Consider the following 18,379-nt stretch of genomic DNA (forward strand, 5'->3'; position numbering starts at 1 on the left):
AAACACTTTGAACTTTCTCTGCCTTCTGATTTTCCTAGCCCATAGATCAGTGGAACTTTTACCTCCTCCCCAATCAGCACTGCATGTCTGATCATCTTTTTGTCTATTTTTCCTTCCTACAGGGACCCTATAAAAATACAGCAGCTGCAGAACCAAATTCGTCGGGAGCAAGAAAGTGGCCAGTGGCATCGTCACCAACAGCAGCCTGATCATCATCAGCATCCTCCCTCTTCTCCTTCCTTTCCTCCTCCCCCCTCCTTCCAGGAGCTTGAGTCCAGTCAGTCTGTCACCTCTCCCGTGCCAATGAGTATTCTTAACTCTCATACTTCCCCTACCATGCAGTCTTCCAGCTCGTTCAACTATGCTCGGCCTAAGCAGTTCATTGCTGCTCAGAACATCAGCCCTGCTTCAGGTTATGTGACTCCGTCTTCAGGATCATCTACATCCAGCCTTCCTTCTCCTATGTCTCCAACTGCTTCTCAGAAACAGTTTGGAAGAGTGCCTGTTCCACCTTTCTCTCAGCAGTTTGCTCCAGAAGGGGAGTATGCCTGGTCTCCTTCTTCTCCATCCCCTCCGCCCCCGCCTCCGCCTGTCTTTAGTCCAACCGCAACATATCCGGCGTGTGATTCCTTTCCACTTCCACCTCCTCCACCCCCTCCTCTTCCTTCACTTTCTTCACCTTCCCACAGCCTGTCTCCAACTCCCAGATTTCCTAATTCCAGCCAGTCTCCAGCAGCTTTTCTCAGCTCCATGCTGCCATCCCAACCACCACCCATTTCTGTCAACGCATTAGGCCTCCCGAAAGGAGTGACGCCTCCGTAAGTATCAGCTAATGAGCTCCTTGAGTTTGACTGTACTGAAGATTTTACTGAAGATTATTGCACTTGCTTCATTTTATACTTTTGTAGGATGCTTTGCTGTTACCTGCTACCTGAGAGGGAGAGATGTGTGAATTATTTGCAAATGCCTCTTTGCTGGAGAAGGGATATAGTTTTCTAACCCTCACAGAAGTGAGATTCTGAAAGAGTCCTACAGAAGGAACACAAAAGAGGAGAAGCTAAAGCTTTAAATTAGAATTTCATTGGAAAATACAAAAGCAGCAGCAAAAGACTCTGCACGCTCAGAGTGGTGGAAGGAGATCCAAGAAGACTCTTCTCATGACCTAGTTCTTCTAAAGTCACATATTCAGTGATATTTGCAGTCTTTGTTCCTATTATGTCTCCAGGTGCAGAAGTATTAAGTAAAGATAAAGACAGCATTGTTCAGTGATTGTGATTCTTAAAGTATAAGGCATTAAAGCATACATCTGACAACAAAGTGGTCGTAACAATATATTGAGTTTTAGTTAGAGTTTTTGTTCTGTGGAAGTTTAGAAAAGGGTTTAACAGGGGATTTAGAAAAGCAGTGCATAAAAACAAATAGAATCCCTCCCCCTAACAACTCCACATACTTGTTTTCCCCTTTTGTCTTCTCTAAAGGCCAAAATAGTATTTTGGAGCGTGTCAGCTCCCATCATAGATCAGTTTGTCTTTCCACTGGCACTAGACTCTCATTCCATCCTTAGAGAACAAAGAGACATGCTGAGGAACAAAAATGAGAATAGCTGTATCCAAGGCTTATTTATAACTTTGTCTAGAAGTTTGTCTAAACATATCTACGGTATCTAGGTGACTTGCTCAGCTACATACTGTTGCAGTGGGAACTTCTGTTATTTCAGTCCAAGATATGAAAAGGAAGAGAAGGAAGAAAGTGGACATATCAAAGTAATAAATCATGTATATGCTTTAAAAAGCATTTCTTTATCTTTATTTCTGTCATATGGCTCATTATGGAGTCTGGCCATGAAACAGATTTAGGAGAAAAATTAATAAATAGTACAGTTTGCCCTTGCATTCATAACAGTTGTGATTTTCTGTCTTAACTGTGTTCTTTGCACTGGCTGAGTTTCTCTATTGATACTGACTGCTGAAAGTTGCATGATTAATTTACTGACAGCTTGACAGGTAAGCATAGCCCGCAAAAGCCTGCTATTACCCCTGATTTTCAGGAAGGGCTCTAGTACAGCTATATAATTCTGGATGGGAACTGGATTCTCTTTCAAGTTCCCTTCTGTGTGCTGTGAGGGTGAGAGCAGCAGCTGAAGCCTCTGCTCTGTTCCTCTTTCCCTGTTACCTTCATGCACACGTGCTCTCACTTGAGGCATTTGCTGTGGTCTTCCTCATTCCTGTCAATCTTTGGACAAAGAGACAACTCCGCAAGGATGCTTTCCCCCTTCCCCATGCCCCTCACTTTCCACAAGCCTGGCAGCCGGTCTGAGTGCGCACGTGATGGTGCGTCTGTCCCCCACAGGACAAGGCAGCAGTCTCAGCCTTTGAGCTGAGGATGAGGTGGTTGGCTCTTTGGCCTGCATACCCTCAGGAAATGTAGTCCAGATGGGAGCTGGATCATGTCATGTGTGTATATATACACATATGTGTATATATACACGATGAGCATTTGTCATCTGAATTATAACATTAAAACGTGGTAAAAGATGTACTGTGGTTTAAAAAAAAAAACAAACTATCATTATGTATCTTTTGATGCCAGTTCTTCCCTGGCCTCTCCTTTTTCATTTTACTGTGTAGACTACTAATGTCTGATGTGTCTTACTGAGTATATAATTCTGTTTCCCATCATTCTCATACCACTCCTAATCACTTATTTTCCTTGCCTCCCTTCCCCTAACTGCTTTTGGTTTCTTCTGCTTTATGCTGTAGTCTCAGTTCTTTTTTTTTTTTTTTTTAACCCCACCTTCACTTTTTGCTTCTTCCCCTTATTGCTCCATCCTCACAAAACCTCTTTTCTTGAACACATTTGGCTTTCTGAGGCTCACAGCATTCCAAAACCTCAGCCTATAGTCTCACCGTGTACAACATGATCTCCAAGGTCCACTGACTGAAAAGGATGATACTGTTTCCTGACAGTGTGCTGTACAGGCTGGGTGCAGGGAATGAATTGCAGCATTCAAAGTTTTGCTTCAGCTCAGCATCTGAAATGCTAGTAAAGCCATTTAGCTTTGTCTGTGCTTCTTGATCAGCCGTATAATGATGATATGGAGAATATGATGGTGGATTGCTGAAAGTGAAGTAGGCAGAGTTTGAAATACCTTTCATAGAAAAAAAAAAATATATTTTTTACTAGAGACTCCAAATACAATGTTTGAAGTGGTAGGATTTCCTCTTTAGACAGCAACTTTGTGAGTTGTTATTATTATATTTTAATGTCAGTGGAAGCAGACTTGGACCTGTCATTGCATTTAGATACTTCAGCACTTTCATATTAAGTGCCTCTAACAGCTAAAATGCTCTTAAAACAGTTTTCCTGTCTGCTTTCAGTGTTTTAATGGATCCTCTCTTGCCTCATCTTTTTGCATTTCAGGGTTGGTAATTCACTGTTCATATTTTGATTATATGGTCTTTTTACCATGGTTATTTTACCATTTCAATGATTTTTTTTTCTTTGCGAAATCTCAGTACAGTTACAGATGTGCTCCTCAGAATCAACTTGATAGGCATAATTCTTATTTTCTTCAGACAGCTTTTGTGGTAGGAGCAGAATAGAGGTAAAATAATAAGCATTGCAGGTGGAGGTAATTATTTTTGGAGAAGGTCAAAGGCAGTGTCAGTGAAGTTTTCTGTAAAATGGAAGAGGCAGTGGTTGTATACAAACCAACAGTCTTCATTTCTCCTCATGACGTCAGATGTTCCCTCCATCAGCTTGCTTCTGGCATTTCCTTTCCAGTGTATGTATTGTCTTTGTTCTACTTAAAAGAGAAATTAATCCAAGGAGATGTTGTGCCTCTTGTTCTGTAAGAGGTCCAACAAAACATTTTTAACTCTCTCTTCCATCCCTGTAGTCTGTCTGTGAGCCTATGAGTAGTAAATACCACGCTGATGTTTCGGCTCAGGGTTGACATTTTCCTTGGTTTTGGACACTGAGACTCTGTGGAAGTGACAGCATTATCAAAACCAGTTTGATCAAATACATATGCTTTCCTGTTGATAGATTTGGAAGGATTGCACCTGGGGTTTGTTTGCCTGTTTGGGGTGGGATTTTTTGTTGTTTTTTGATACATAGTCTTACAGCCTTGCCCAAATGATGGGAATAGCTACTTGTAAATTTACTATGTTTTATTTGGGCATCTGAAACATGGAAAGCAGCTTTGTGTTGTTAGTATCTACTAATTCACCTTTAAATATTTAAGCATTTATTTGCAACAATTGTGTGGTAAATGTTTCAGTTGAGTAAAAAAAAATATCTTCTCTTTCCAGCAAGCTGTAGACACTTTGTAGTGACCAGCATTTTCAAGCTGTGGCTGTGGTGGCGTTAGCTGAACAAGCTTTGGGAATAACAGGGGTTTTTTTTAATTAATGGGGCAGATTTGATAAATTCTTGTCTTGCCAGAGCATAGTTTTATTAAACAAAAGAGAAATGCTGGTGGAACTGCAGAGCTAATTAAGTACTTAAGGGAAATACGAACACTTGTCAGTTATTTCTGAGGTAAAACTTGGCTGGAGTAAGATTATTGGATCCATATTCTTTAAGATCTCTGTTCTTTCTTTCTTTACCTGGAGAAAACTGTAGAGTGGGTGGATGTGTTGGACTCAGGGTAGCTTTCGGTTACAAAAGACTTGCAATGAGCTGGGTTAATGTTCCAGAAACCTAGAGGGGCAGGGAGGAGGTGCTTGTCTACAGTAGAAGCTAGAATCTGGTCTTCACTGTTCGTAGAAAAAAAAAAAAAATATCTGTATGAAAAGAAACAAGTATACTTACAAGTTCTAGGTAAGCACATGCATTGGTAAATTTTACATGAGCATTTGTGAAAGTAAAATTAATCCCATGAGAAGGATTTAGTGACTATTTAGTGAATATCTAAATAAAAAGAATATAGATCTTGCTACCAAAAAGTGTGGAGTCATCCAATCTGGAGAAATTGAATCTATTTCTAAGTATAAAAAACCTGTATTGTTAGCTATACATATATCGTTTTGAAAGCAACTTTAAAATGACAGTATTTTCTTAAAGTAGACACTTTTCCTTAGAGTATACTTTTTCTTAAAGTAGATATCTTCAGTAATATTACCTTAGTCACAAAAAAAAAGAAAAAAAAATCTGAGCGTAGAGAGTTGGTGAAAGAGCATGACTCTAGATTTACTACTTTCTGAAAAAGAATGGAAAATGGAAAATAAAACATTGTTTTGAAGACAAGATTGTCTAAAGTATCTTGTAAAATGCAATTAAATAAGCTACTTTTATCACTACATAATAAATTTAACTGCTGTTTCAATGATCTCTAGAACTTAAATCCAAATCTTAAAGGACTTTCTCTGGGAATCATGAGAATAGCAATATCAGAGAGAGATCTACACTTTTTTTTTTCCCCCTTTGAATCAGAGCTGCTGGTCTGTTCTTGCAGCTGTGTACTGTGACTCTTCCATAGAATTCTGTCTCAAATAGCACTGGAGCAAATATTTGAGTAACCGTTATGCTCCTTGTGTCAGTTAGCAGTGATGGTGACCACTCCACGGAGAAAAATCTGCACTACTCTGTTATCTTACAGCTTTCAACAGTCTCCCAGTACAAATGCCAACTTTCATTTTAGAGTAAACTTTTGCTGTCCTGTGTGGACTGGACACTTACTTTTCCTGGTTCTGTAAGTTAGGCCTGTCACAACTATAAAAAAACAGAGGTCACCTACAGTAGAATTGATGGAAAATGGTGATACATAGGAGGCATTAACTTGATTAAGAATTCCAACATCAAACTGAGGAGAAAGGTCAGGGTGTTTTCTTGCTTCTGAGGGAGCTCATCTCATCTCCGTATGCTACTTATTCAGTCATACCTGGAGTTATCCCTGGATGTCAGGAAAATATATCCGAAGACAAGTGTTTCTGTGACTGGAAAAATTGAAGAATTCCAGCAAATATTAGGGTTTGCATTCATTCCCAACCCACAATTTTCCTGAGCTATTGCTCTTGTCCATTAGAGCATTTTTGTTTTAAACTTCTTGGTTTATTGTGTTGTACCTCCTTTTCCTATAGCTTGGATACTACTTACTTGCACAATGTAAGGCCTTCTTATTATGTAAATGCATGTGATTATAATAAAATATATATATACATATCAGCTTTTTTTAAATACGATGAATGCATGTTTTTTCCACTTGAACTTTGAAATCCAGGTTGTGCCCCAGATCTAATCGATTAAAGTTGCTCAAAAGTAGAGCTCAAGGATTTAACATGGAGACACACAGGCAGTAGACAGAATAATCGACCTACTGTATCCTGACAGTCGTTGCTTCTGGAAGTCTTAATTTTCAAGATGTTTTTATCCAGGTTTTTTTTTTTTTTTTTCTAACTCGTATTTACAGGTGCTTAAGAATGTTGTGAGATGATAAATGAGCTTAACTAAGAGAGGTATATGCACCTGCTTTGCAGCTTTTTTTGTCTGCAGATTTTTTTTTCTTCAGAGGGCTTAATTTTATGACTTCCTTATTTTAAACAGATATAAATGCCACAGAAATGTCTGTGAATGTAAAAGCCAGGTACAGTGCTTGATAGTTCTGGAGACCTTAACCAGTAGGATTTCAGTAACTGGAGAAAAGTTTAATATTTTGGGTATATTACCTTTTCTCAGTCCAGTGTAGGCCTTTATTCACATGCTTCTGGCAGTTACCTGTCCTCAGGACTGTGAGGACTGTGCTAGCCTTTTCTACATTCAGGAGCCATCAGTGCTTTAGTGATTTCTTCTTGACTATCAGTTCTGGCATACTGGTAACAATCAGAAATGCAGGTAAGATTACCAGTTACAAAATAGGTAGTATTTTTTAAGTTGACAGCCAAATACTGTAGGGCCTGTTGCAATAGAGGAAGGTAGATTCAGACCTTATAGAAGAGAATAATTTTTTACACTGAGGGTGGTAGAATACTGGAACAGGTTGCCCAGAGAGGTGGTGGATGCCCCATCCCTGGAAACATTCAAGGCCAGGTTGGATGAGGCTCTGAGCAACTTGATCTAGTTGGACATGTCCCTGCTCCTTGCAGGGGGGTTGGACTAGATAGTCTTTAAAAAGGTCCCTTCCAACCCTAACCATTCTGTGATTCTGTATGTGGACCTCTTTGGAAAAGCAAATGGCACTTATTTATCTATGGTAGCCAGTGCAACATGAGGCAGAGGGATAACTTGCTCAGGTAGGGAAGGAACTGAATGGGAGAATGAAAAAGTAGTATTTCTTCTTTTAATGAGTAAAAATGCATTTTTAAATAGAAACCTTAGAAAAAAAAATACATTTTTGAAGGTAGTCATGTAGTTTGTAGGGGAGTTGTTCTCTCATTAAGAAGGATCAGACTTACTCAGAAATATATATTATTCCTGACAGCCTTGATCCTATGCAATGCTGAGGCATGATTTTTATTAATTTTTTTTTTCCACTACAGTTTCATAACTTGTTCTTGGGTGGTAGAAATAATTGAACTTTTGTTACCTTTATTTCATTTAGTGCGAGTCATCCTTAGTCAGGTCTGTGCCCCAGGCGTTCCCTTGATTCAGATGCGTGTAACATCACATTACTGAACAGAGCCGGCTCCTGGTCTCCATAGCGCGTATGACAAGATCAGACTAAAACAATTTTAAAATGTAGCTGCAGCTTCAAAGTTTGTGACCTGTTACAGTGCTTGTAGTAACTTTGTTCTTACAGTAAGTGAAAAATTTGTTAAGTGGGCAGGAATTAGCTGTATTTTTGGAACGCTTGAGTTTTGAAGGAAAAATCAAGTTACTGTTCATTACCTCAGTACCGGAGAATTGGTTTGGATTTCTGTGAAACTGAGCCATGTTGGCTGCAAACAGGAATTTGTTCTTGGAAGGATAACAACAGCCAGCCTGTTGCCCTTGTTTACACTGTAAAAGGTACATAGGAAAAGAGGGGATCGCATCCAGCGTGCGCTCTGTGTAATTAAAACATGAAAAGTACTGCTGGTTTGGCCTTCTTTCTAAACAAATATTAGGGCAAATATTCAAAACTAAGGGGAGCCAAACCGGGGTTGCAAAAATCTTTGCTGTCAAAAATCTCTGTGAATTAAGATGACTGAGGTTTAGCAATTTTTCTTGCGCCCTTTCTGACCAAAAGAATTCAGATTTCTGTGCTTTTATCTACGTCTGTATTCAGGCCCTCAGTGACTTAAGTGATGCATGTCTCAGAGGTGCTTAAAAATCTTCTGATTCTCAAAGGCTGATGGGTTTTTTTGCACGTTTGTGGTGGAGGTTGTGTGCCTGAGACTAATGGTGTCCATATCTTAATATGCCTTCTCCAGCTATCTCTTGCTGCCTTACTACTCACAATATACTCTGAAAATTGCATCAGGCAAGGAACGAACAAACAAATACATATAGGAATTGGTGGAACGTTTTGTTTGATATTATCCCTGAGAAAACATGAAAATAAAGCTGATGAGTCACTAAGAAGAACACAAATCTTAGGAACTTAATTCATCCAGATGAGGGCATTTAAGGATGGTGAAAAATATTTGCAAAAGCAGCTGAGGGAAGTTCGATGCCAGGCTGTCTTGACACTTAAACCATCCCTCAAGCTGAATGGAACTGTGCTTTGGAGGATAGATTTACCAAGGACTTTGTATTTGTTGCCATTACCTTGTAGCCATTTTGAAATCTCAAGAATGTATATCCTAAGAGCTAACTTGGTGTAGGGGTATGTATGTATATATACATATTTATGTACCTATTTTAAAGTGTATACATGTAGAGAATGAAAGAGATTCTAAAGAGGGGATGGAAATCTGCAGGAAGAATTACATTTCCTCGTGCACCTCTTCTTTTTTGGTCCCAATTTAAAATAGTCCTGAAAAGAGAAAAAGAGTTTTCTAAAGGCCTTTGAAGGAATTTTGACTAATACTCATTTTTATAGTTCTGTTTTTAAACCAACTACTTCCTTGCTTAGATACTTATTTGTAAATGTAAGTTAAGAGAAGAGGATCTATTTTTCAGGCAAGTTGCCTTGACCAGGTCTTGGATGACACTTTCACACCCACTGTGCAAGTCTCAGGATGTTCTGGCGCATAACCAGAGATCTGGAAGGTTGTGAGAGAGTCTGCCTCTCCTCTTAAAAGCTACCGGGGATCCCCAGGCCATTGCTGAAGTATTTGCATACCTTGTTCTTAAATAATTAAATTCCTTAGCTTCCTTATATGTCTTGTTCCAGTGTTTAGCTGTCACTGTTGGAGGGCGGCAAAAAGAAAGTTGTGCGTTGTTTTTTCTAAGCTAGGCCTGTTGTTCTTCAAGTTGTTATCTACTTATCATCCTCAATGGACATGGAGAATCATTGAATGCCAGCTATTTTCTGATGTTTTATATTTGATTCACCTCCCTATCTTCATTCTCATAATTTCCTGACTAAGTCAACAAGATATTTTTGTGTGTTTGACACAGCTTGTCACAAAAGCTGTGCTTTTAAAACCATGTGACACTTTTCTTGTTCTAAAACTTTCCAATTTGCTGTATTTTTCTTGAAGTGCAGTGGTAAAACTGGATTCAGTGTCCAACAGCAAGGAATAAAGGAAAACAATGAAGTTTCATGTCTTATGCTAATGTATCCTAGAATTATACTTCTTTTCCTTTTGAAATAATGATGTTATTGTCCAAGTTTTAGTCTCACAGATTCCTGAGAGATGCTTAATATGTTAGTGCTAATTTCCCATTTGTATTGCTGTCATGCTTTGAACACTTTTCCTGAGTCTCATAATCATTAGACCACCTCTAAGCTAATTATGAAAATTATTGTAAATGACGGTTGTTACCTGCAAACGAGTTGCAACTTCCGCAAGTTCAGCGTCATCAGCCAACTTGAGAAACATGCTTTTTTATTTCACTATTCCAGTTGTTAAGGTTGAAATGCTAAGTGTTGAGCTTAGTATACGTAGACCTTTGAAAGACCTCATAGATCTGTGTTCTTCCAGTTTGCTTTTAAAAAAAAACCCATACATTACTACTCTTTTTGAGACAGTGTATAATAGAAATTTCAGCCAGATTCTGTTTCCCTGATTTACTAGGGAACTTACTGCAGCTCCCAAAGGCTTACTCAGAAGTCATAAACTGAAGTGTATCAGCCTGACAGAGAGAGAAATGTGAGGTTTGATAGGATTCAACTTTCATTTCTTTATTATCCTACATTGTTTTGAAATGGACTGTAGTATTGTTTTCTTACGTTTAGTACGGACATTGAACTTAGTGACCTGTAATTTTCTTGGTGCTCTTTCCCATTTCAAAAATGGGTGTGTTTGCTTAGGGGTTTTTATTTTCAGACATAACTGATAATGCTTCAAAAAATGCTTTCACTTGTTATTTGAAATCCTCTTCGGAGCACTTAGCCCGTCCCCCTCTTTTCATGCAGTGTTGTGACTTTCTTGGGTAAACTGTACATTTTACATTCACAGCCTATCGAGTGCCAAGCATAGGCAGGCCTTTTTCTGCTAACACTCTTTTTGTCATTCAAGTATTACGTTTGTTAGAATCTGAAATGAAAACTCTATTTCTTAATGTATTGCTTGGAGACATGCATCCTACCTTAAAAATTCCATTAGGAGCTGGCAGAGGCCTTCTTCAAGGTGAAGCCAAATTTGAATTTGCCACCTTGAAATTGGCCAGATTTTTTGTGTATGTGTGTGTGTCCTTATCCAAAAAGGAACAAAACTCAGTTCCATGCCAGTGCTGGGCTGGGTGAGGTAGGAAGCTGGAAAGTGAAGGCAAAGACTGTGAGAAGAGAGACAGATGCCACCTTTCCACTAGCCTTCCAGCAGTTGGTCCTGCCTTCCTGAGGGACATTACTTTCTGATCTCCTCTTCCCACCTTCTCCTGTCCATTTTCCTTCCATATCTTCCTCTAGACTTTCTGTCCCCAAATTTCTTGACTTATTGAAGCATCTCTTTCTTGAGGAGACCTTACTCCTTCCTGTTAGCATTCTCTTCCCTCACTGTAGATGGGATAGTTCCCTAACTTCCTCCCCAAAACAGGGTGGAGGAGACTTTGTTTGTTACTTGTGACAGAGAACATCCCCAGCCAAATGCTGAGGGAATTGTTCTGCTTGGTAACTGAGATGATCTCCAGCTAATGGCTGAATATTTCTCGGGTAAGGGATGTTCTTGGGCTCTTTTTGACATTAGGCAAATGTCCGCTCTTCTTCTGCTGTGATTTAATGTGAAAATGCAGTTCTTTTTACAGGAACTTCACCATTTTCCCATTTAAAATTTAATTTCAGTAACAGAATATGAGGCATTTTAGGAATTTAGACAGAAATGTTTGCAATTATTGTCTTCTCCATCTAGTCGTTTAATTCCTTTTTGGCTTTTGACAGCACATGTGAATTGTTTAATTTTAACTAATGCTAAATATTACCATTGAAAGCACTTGATGAAGAATGAATTTTCTCTAACCGTGTTATAGAAACAGTACCAGACAATACCCAGCAAAATTAGTTATCTCTGTATGGTTCTTGTTTAACGTTTTGGTCCTGGTAATTAAATTATTAAGTTGTGTATTGGGAAGAATTTTACCCCTTACATGCTGCTCTGATTTTTTTTTTATCATGTGTTGTCTGTGAGTTTGGCAATTTACGTGATTCAGTTCCATATTTTGCATAAGTCATTCCCACGTAATGGGCTGAGCTCTACTTAGTTGATGAAGTTAAAAAAAAAAAAACAAACAACAACAAACCAACCAATAGTAATATTGAATCAGTATTGGTGTTTTAAATGATAATGTGTGACTTCACTGGAGAAATGAGGCGTGCTACAAGTTTCAAACACTGACAGCAATGTGGATTTCTTCACAACTGTGTAAGAACAGCTGCTGAAACCACCATTGTTGGGCATTTCCAGCAATAACGTTACTGAAAAGTGTTAAATATTGGCACAGACTGGAAAAAAATTCCATGTGCCATTCGAGGAAGTGGGAGTGAGACATTGTGAAAGTGCAATCCTAACTTGCACACTGGTATGAGGACTAGCTTAGCCTTGCGAATTGCAAACTACTCAAGGGTTGCTGTTCCGCTGCGAAAACCTGCTGCTGGAAACTGCTTTGCAGGAATGATTTTGCTTTTTGCCAGTGTAACTACACTGTGTGAATGGCTGTTCTTTCAGAGACCACATTTACATGATGCCTTCCGGCTGTGTGTTCACAGAGATAGGAAGAGTAAACATGAAGTTATGCATTGTGCATTGCAAAGCTGTAGCAAGGAATTAGTTAATAAATAATACAGGAAATTAATAATTAACCGCCTTGTCTTACATCTTTCTGATCTTTATCCATCTGCTACTTCATAGCAACCTGGTTTATCTTCCATCCCCTCTTATCTAGTCCTGCTTTCTCTTTCATGTTTACTCTCTCTTTACTTTGCTGCCATTGCTCATCAGCTTCTTCCTTGAGTGTATGGTGTTTGCAGTCACCGCTACACAACCCTGAGCCTTATTTTAACTGATGCACGAATAAAGCATAGTTTCAATTTTGTCCTCAAACTAACTATTGAATCAGTGATGTGAGTTAGCATAGTAAGGAAGATGCCAAACCTCTAATTTCAAAGACACAATGTTGTTTTCATCACTAGTAGCAGTTATTCCAGATAAATTCCTAAATACCAATGATTTCAGGAAAGCTCATGAATTTTCCTGTACTGTTTTGCAGGGGATTTCCCAAGAAAACAGGCAGAACTGCTAGGATAGCATCAGATGAAGAGATTCAAGGGTCAAAAGATGCTGTAATTCAGGATCTGGAAAGAAAACTTCGCTTCAAGGAAGACCTTTTGAACAACGGGCAACCGGTATAAAAACATAAAATACCCTGGGAACGGGAGTGGGTGTCACGGGTAGTTTCTCAGATATGTTGCATGTAAAAGAATTGTTGTAGATTATTTTTATATTTTATGTATTTATTTTTTTAAATTACTTTTCCAAGGCTGTATTTCCATAAGGAATGATAGTGTACATTTTGGCCTATCATTCCTTCTCCTGTTCGACAACTTTACTTGCACTTAACAAGTGGATATCAAAGATTATGAATTCGCATAAGAAGCGTGCACAGTCAGTACCTCAAGGGCGTTTTCAGCCTCAGAGGCCGTTTGCTTTTGACTGTCCATCACTGAATGCCTGGCCGGTAAGCACATGCACAGCTCTTGACCAGTCCACGCTCCTTCTACCTTTTGTCCAGTGGTTGGACAATGGTGAGGGAAAGAGTAGGTGGTAAGTACACATCAGAGGGGGACAAGGCAGTTCATAATGAGAAGCAACGCATTAGGTATCAGGCATCATTAGATCCTGCAGTTGTGGGATTTCTTCGACCAGTAGAATAAAAAAATAACCTATAGTGCTAACTAGAGGATTTTACCAGGAGTTAACAACCTGCTTGAGGGGTCAAGAAATGAGGTAAAATGGGTATATCAAACAGTTGAAATGCACAGCTGCAAAGTTCTCAATTAATTTTTGTGTATTTTAAGATAGGTGTAAAATAAAATACCAAATTCTTCCTACTTAGAGTTGATGAGAAACAACTCTCCTAAGACTCAATTAAAGTTATTAAGGCATTGATTTAAATGTCTTTGAAGCAGGAATCTCTTTTAAGAGGAAAGTAATTTGAAAAATGTAGACTAGCACCCCTGTTTTGTCAGTGAAATGTTTTCAAAAGCATCTGAATGCCGTGGGATACTTCTGTGTCACCAAAACATACTGTGCTTTAGGTTTTTCGGGACCAGGCTCAGAAGTCTGCTATGTTTGCTGCCATGTCTGAGATGTGGACTATGTTGTTAGTTCAAGACAGCCTATTGAGTCAGACTGACTACTCCACAGCTGTTGGATCCTGGTTCTTAATAAGATCAATGGCGTGAAGTAGGGAAAACGTTTGGAGTGCCTAGTGCTTCTGTACTTACCGTTCTCCATTGACTGCATAGGGCTTGGCAGTTTTCTGTAGCAGTTAAGCAGAATTACTGTCATAGTGTGCAAGGTCCCATTTTTTTCAAAGGAGGTGGGCTGAGCATGACTGTCGATGCCTATTTTGGAAAGTGAGAGAGATGTTTGGCCTGGACAAATGAATGGAATGTCCTGAGAAAACCCACATGGCCCAAGGCGGGGAAAAAAAACCAGCTGTGATCAGATGATGTAGGAGCTTGAACCAAGTAGACTCTGGTTTTATGCTTGCCTTAAGGCTTTTGCCTTGCAGATTCCTGTCTTGAGTGATTCTATTTGTGTAATCATGGCTGTGGGCACTTGGAGTGATCACAGAAGAAATTAAAGTGAAGAGAAGTTCATGACTTGCTTAGACATTTGTAACCAAGCCAAGACTGGTACCTAGTTTTCATGAGTCTCAGCCTGTTGGTTTAGCTACAATATGACATCTTTTAAAAATTAATTTAAATGAGCTTTATTTAAAATGAAAGCATTAAGTGTTTTACATTTTTTACAGTTTCCATTCTTTTTTCATTTTTCTGTTTAAATGAGGCATTTCACCATGTAACGAGTTTGCCTTTTGTTCACTGGCATTTTTTTGCAAAGTTGATTGTAAAGAAGTGTGTAAGTGCCTGAAAGGTGTTATTGAACGCAGAAGGAAAAATAATAATGAAATAATTGAATTAGACACTTAAGGTTTTCTTTTGACTTGCTTTACCTTCTGAGTGTAAATTGTCTTTTATAAGCTGTGTCCTCCGTTTCCAGAAGAATAAGAAGAAATAGAAATAAAAAACCTTAAAGAATATATTTTTTTCTATAAAGCTGTCATATTTTTGACAAAATAATCAAGTAATGTAGTATCTCCTTAGCGTTTTTGGCAGCGTTTTCTGACGTGTGGTTCTAATGTAAAAATTGAGCAGAATAACTAGGAGTAAGATCTGGGATGATTTGACATGGACTTTTTTGATGGCCATGCTGATTTAAGCAGTTCCTATTGCTCATTCCTGCCCAAGTTCCTGGCAAGAGGATGGAAACAAATGGCAGAGTCAGGGCAAGGGTTGCTTAAGCCAGAAGAGCCACTTGTAATGCAAAAAAAATGCATTACAAACTGCGGTAGAAAATTTCTGTTAGAAACGTATTGCTGTTCTCTTTTATTAACAATACTTAAAGCGTTGCTTACTGTCTATCTCCCTTGTAGTTCTTAATGGGAAATGAGAACTTTTTTCTTTCTTTTCCCTCCTCCTCATCCCCTTTTTACATTTTGTTCAGAGACTAACGTACGAGGAGAAAATGGCTCGTCGATTGCTGGGGGCAGACAGTGCTGCAACTGTCTTCAATATCCAGGAACCAGAAGAGGAGCCTGCTATACAGGTGCCACATAACGCTACGATTTCATAAGAAAATAAAAAATTTCTTTCAGTTCTTTTATTTTTTTACACGTTGTGATTCTCTTAAGAAAAAGTCCTACATAAGACAATAAGTGTACACAAGATGACAGGACAGTTTTCAGAAGTCATATGTTATGTATCAGTGAAGTAAGCTGGAGGATCACATGCCTTTGCTCAGCTTTTCCATACTGAATAAGGTTGAGAGTTCTCAAATGTCTGCTCTCTGCTTTAAGCTCTTCCGTTTATCCTATTCTGTTCTGCCCCTGAAGTCTCTCAAGGAAAAAACACATCTACTATCTTGAAACTGTCTTCTCTTTATGTGTGTAATCTGCACTTTTTGGATGCAGACCAACAATACAACACAAAGTCTGCTTGAAAGGCCAGGTGCACGTTCTCCGTTGTTCAGATGCCAGAGTTGCTATTCGGAAATGCGTAGCATTCGTTTGCTCGTGTTGCCACGTAAAGTACGTTCTCCTGAGAAAAACTCTGAGAAACTGTCATGGGTGCCTCTTGGTCTTCTTTCTGCCTCTTGATTTTTTTTCTCTACCCTTGCAGGAAGCTCATTCTGCTGGCACTTCTGTAGCGAGTCCTGTGGATATGCAAAAGGTTAACCTTTTCACCTTTTTCTGTCTTGCTTTTCTGTCCATTTTTTTTTTTCCTGTGTTTTCTTTGCCCTTTCCCTTCTACTGTTCTTGGTTAATAACAACAGGTCGCCTAGCATTAGTAACTGCGGAGATTTGGGCCGCACTCCCTTCAGGGTGTTAAAGTTGTTCTCTAAGCCTAATTGTCTGAGTGCAGGCAGCTTGACCGCAGTGATGGCATGCTCCAGTATCCTTCTGCCGTGGTATTAACATCCACTGATACTAACTGCTTTGCATCCAAATCAGCTGCTCTTATATATGCCACTTACTTCACGGTTTACTTCTATGATAAACTTTCAGGGAACAAAGAAATTTTTAAAATATCTGCAATTTACAAAGGTATTTATCTCTTCTTCCACTTTTTACTGTTATTGAGTGTTATGATTGGTTCTGTAACCAGTTAGTAGAAAGACTACGTGTCATTCCCAGGCCAGAGTCAATGGTGGAGGGTAGCCATGTGAAGGAGGCTTCATATGAGACGTATTCTGTCTTAAAATAAGTCAGAAACAATGGCCAAAGGTCATTTGAAAGAGTGCCTGAATTTCTGCTGACTGACAAAAGCATTGGCTAATTCCCCCCCCCCCCCCCCCCCCCGCTGCTTCTAAGCTTTCTTACATTCTGGCATTATCTCTGTTATCACTAAGGTTGAGAGCAGGACTTTTGTACTGTGAAGCAGATAGAGTGAACAGTTCAGGAAAGTACTTAACTCTGTATGTCACAGCGTTTCCCAGTATCTGAATAGCAAATGTAAATAAACAGTGGTATTTTACACTGGATTAAACTTTCCAGTCTTCTTTCTATATCTTAAATACACTAATGACAAATTTTGTTTCTAAGGAAGAAGTGATACTTTTGGCCAGACAAAGGGGACCATGGCAACAGGAGTAAAGGGAGGCAACTATTGTGGACTGTCAGTGTTGCTTTTTTTTTGGTTTTGTTTTTTTGGTTTTTTTTTTGTTTTTGTTTTTTGTTTTTTGTTTTTTTTTTACAGGCAGCTGTAAACATCATTTTAGCCTTCTGGTGTAGCCTCCAATACAGTTCTATGCAAATAGCAGATGTGAACCATATGGTTTTCTGGCCATCTGGAAACAAAATCCACCCTAAATCTGCCCGTACCCTCAAGGAAATATTAATGTGTTTCTTTTGTCTTTATGAACTGCTTCAGAATGCTTCTATTCTTGTAGGTTTTTTTTTTTAAATTGAAAGAAAGAAACCAATGACTTTCCTTCCCCTTATAAATTAGACCTTAAGATAACATGAAATGCAATTTTTGCCTCATACCAGATGTCTTCATTGTTTCATAGGGAAGTTATTAGAGGCATGGATTATAGTGTTTTTCTTCAACAAGATACAATTTTCTTCTATATGTAAAACCTTAATGGATTGTCAAAGATCAGTAGAATAAAAAAAAAAATTAGGAAACCATCTTGCTGAGCAGTGTATTGAAGCTGGACACTAATATGTACCTTTCTTGTTTGACAGGAGTATAAAGTCTCCAGCTTTGAGCAAAGATTGATCAGTGAAATTGAATACAGGCTGGAAAGATCTCCTGTGGAAGAATCAGATGACGAGGTGCAACATGGAGATGAACCTACTGATAACAGTATGTCACCATATTTTGAGATAAAGCTGAAGCATTACAAAATCTTTGAGGGAATGCCAGTCACATTTACGTGCAAAGTGGCAGGAAATCCAAAGCCAAAGGTAAGAAAACAGGGTAAATGTTTCTAGAAATACTGTGAAGAATTCTGTGTTGGTACCTTACAGTGAGCCCCTGGACACCATGGGCTGTATCTTACAGGAACAGCAGACATTGTCTGTTGACAGGACAGACTCCTAGCTGGTATAAACTGTCAAATCTCTTTTGACATCCCTGGCATTATTTAGATTTATACTAGGCAAAAATCCTACTGTGAGGCTTCAGCTCTTAGTTACTCCCTGCTGAGACTTCATCTCAATTATTTTACTTAAAAGTAATACTTCCGTCATTTGCAGAGTTACCTTCAGGGTACATCTGTACCAGAGTGCAGTGCAGTGCTAGAAAACCTCATGTGAGCTGGCACAGTAGTCCCAGAAACAATCTCATCAGGTTAACAGGGGTAATTAGCTCAGGCACAGCAACATCCTAATGCAAAAATATGTTGCTTCTGGTTCAGGAGCCAGTGCGGTATCTCTGCATTCTTCAGCATTGCAGAGTTTATATCTACACACCCTAACAACACTCGATTTTATTGAAAGTTAGAGGAAAGCCTAATAAAATACCATAAGCTCCCATATATCCCAACAGCAAGATGAGACATGATGGTGAAGGTTTAATGATGAGCTTCTGAGGGAGGGTTGGGCTTGGGAAGCATTTCCTTTTAGCAAG

At 38.9% G+C, this 18,379-nt stretch overlaps 1 protein-coding gene across 1 annotated transcript in view; it reads left to right on the forward strand.

The window, feature by feature from the left end:
* Nucleotides 1-18,379, forward strand: part of PALLD (palladin, cytoskeletal associated protein) — a 194,601-nt gene that overhangs the window by 156,087 nt on the left and 20,135 nt on the right. The window contains exons 10-14 of the mRNA XM_086746711.1: nucleotides 123-818; nucleotides 12,730-12,865; nucleotides 15,252-15,353; nucleotides 15,926-15,976; nucleotides 17,494-17,715. Of these exons, the coding sequence (XP_086602837.1) occupies nucleotides 123-818; nucleotides 12,730-12,865; nucleotides 15,252-15,353; nucleotides 15,926-15,976; nucleotides 17,494-17,715 (1,207 nt within the window). The remainder of the gene's footprint in view (nucleotides 1-122; nucleotides 819-12,729; nucleotides 12,866-15,251; nucleotides 15,354-15,925; nucleotides 15,977-17,493; nucleotides 17,716-18,379) is intronic.

This window comes from Chlamydotis macqueenii, chromosome 4 (assembly GCF_036417535.1).
Source record: "Chlamydotis macqueenii isolate bChlMac1 chromosome 4, bChlMac1.mat, whole genome shotgun sequence".
Taxonomy (NCBI): domain Eukaryota; kingdom Metazoa; phylum Chordata; class Aves; order Otidiformes; family Otididae; genus Chlamydotis; species Chlamydotis macqueenii.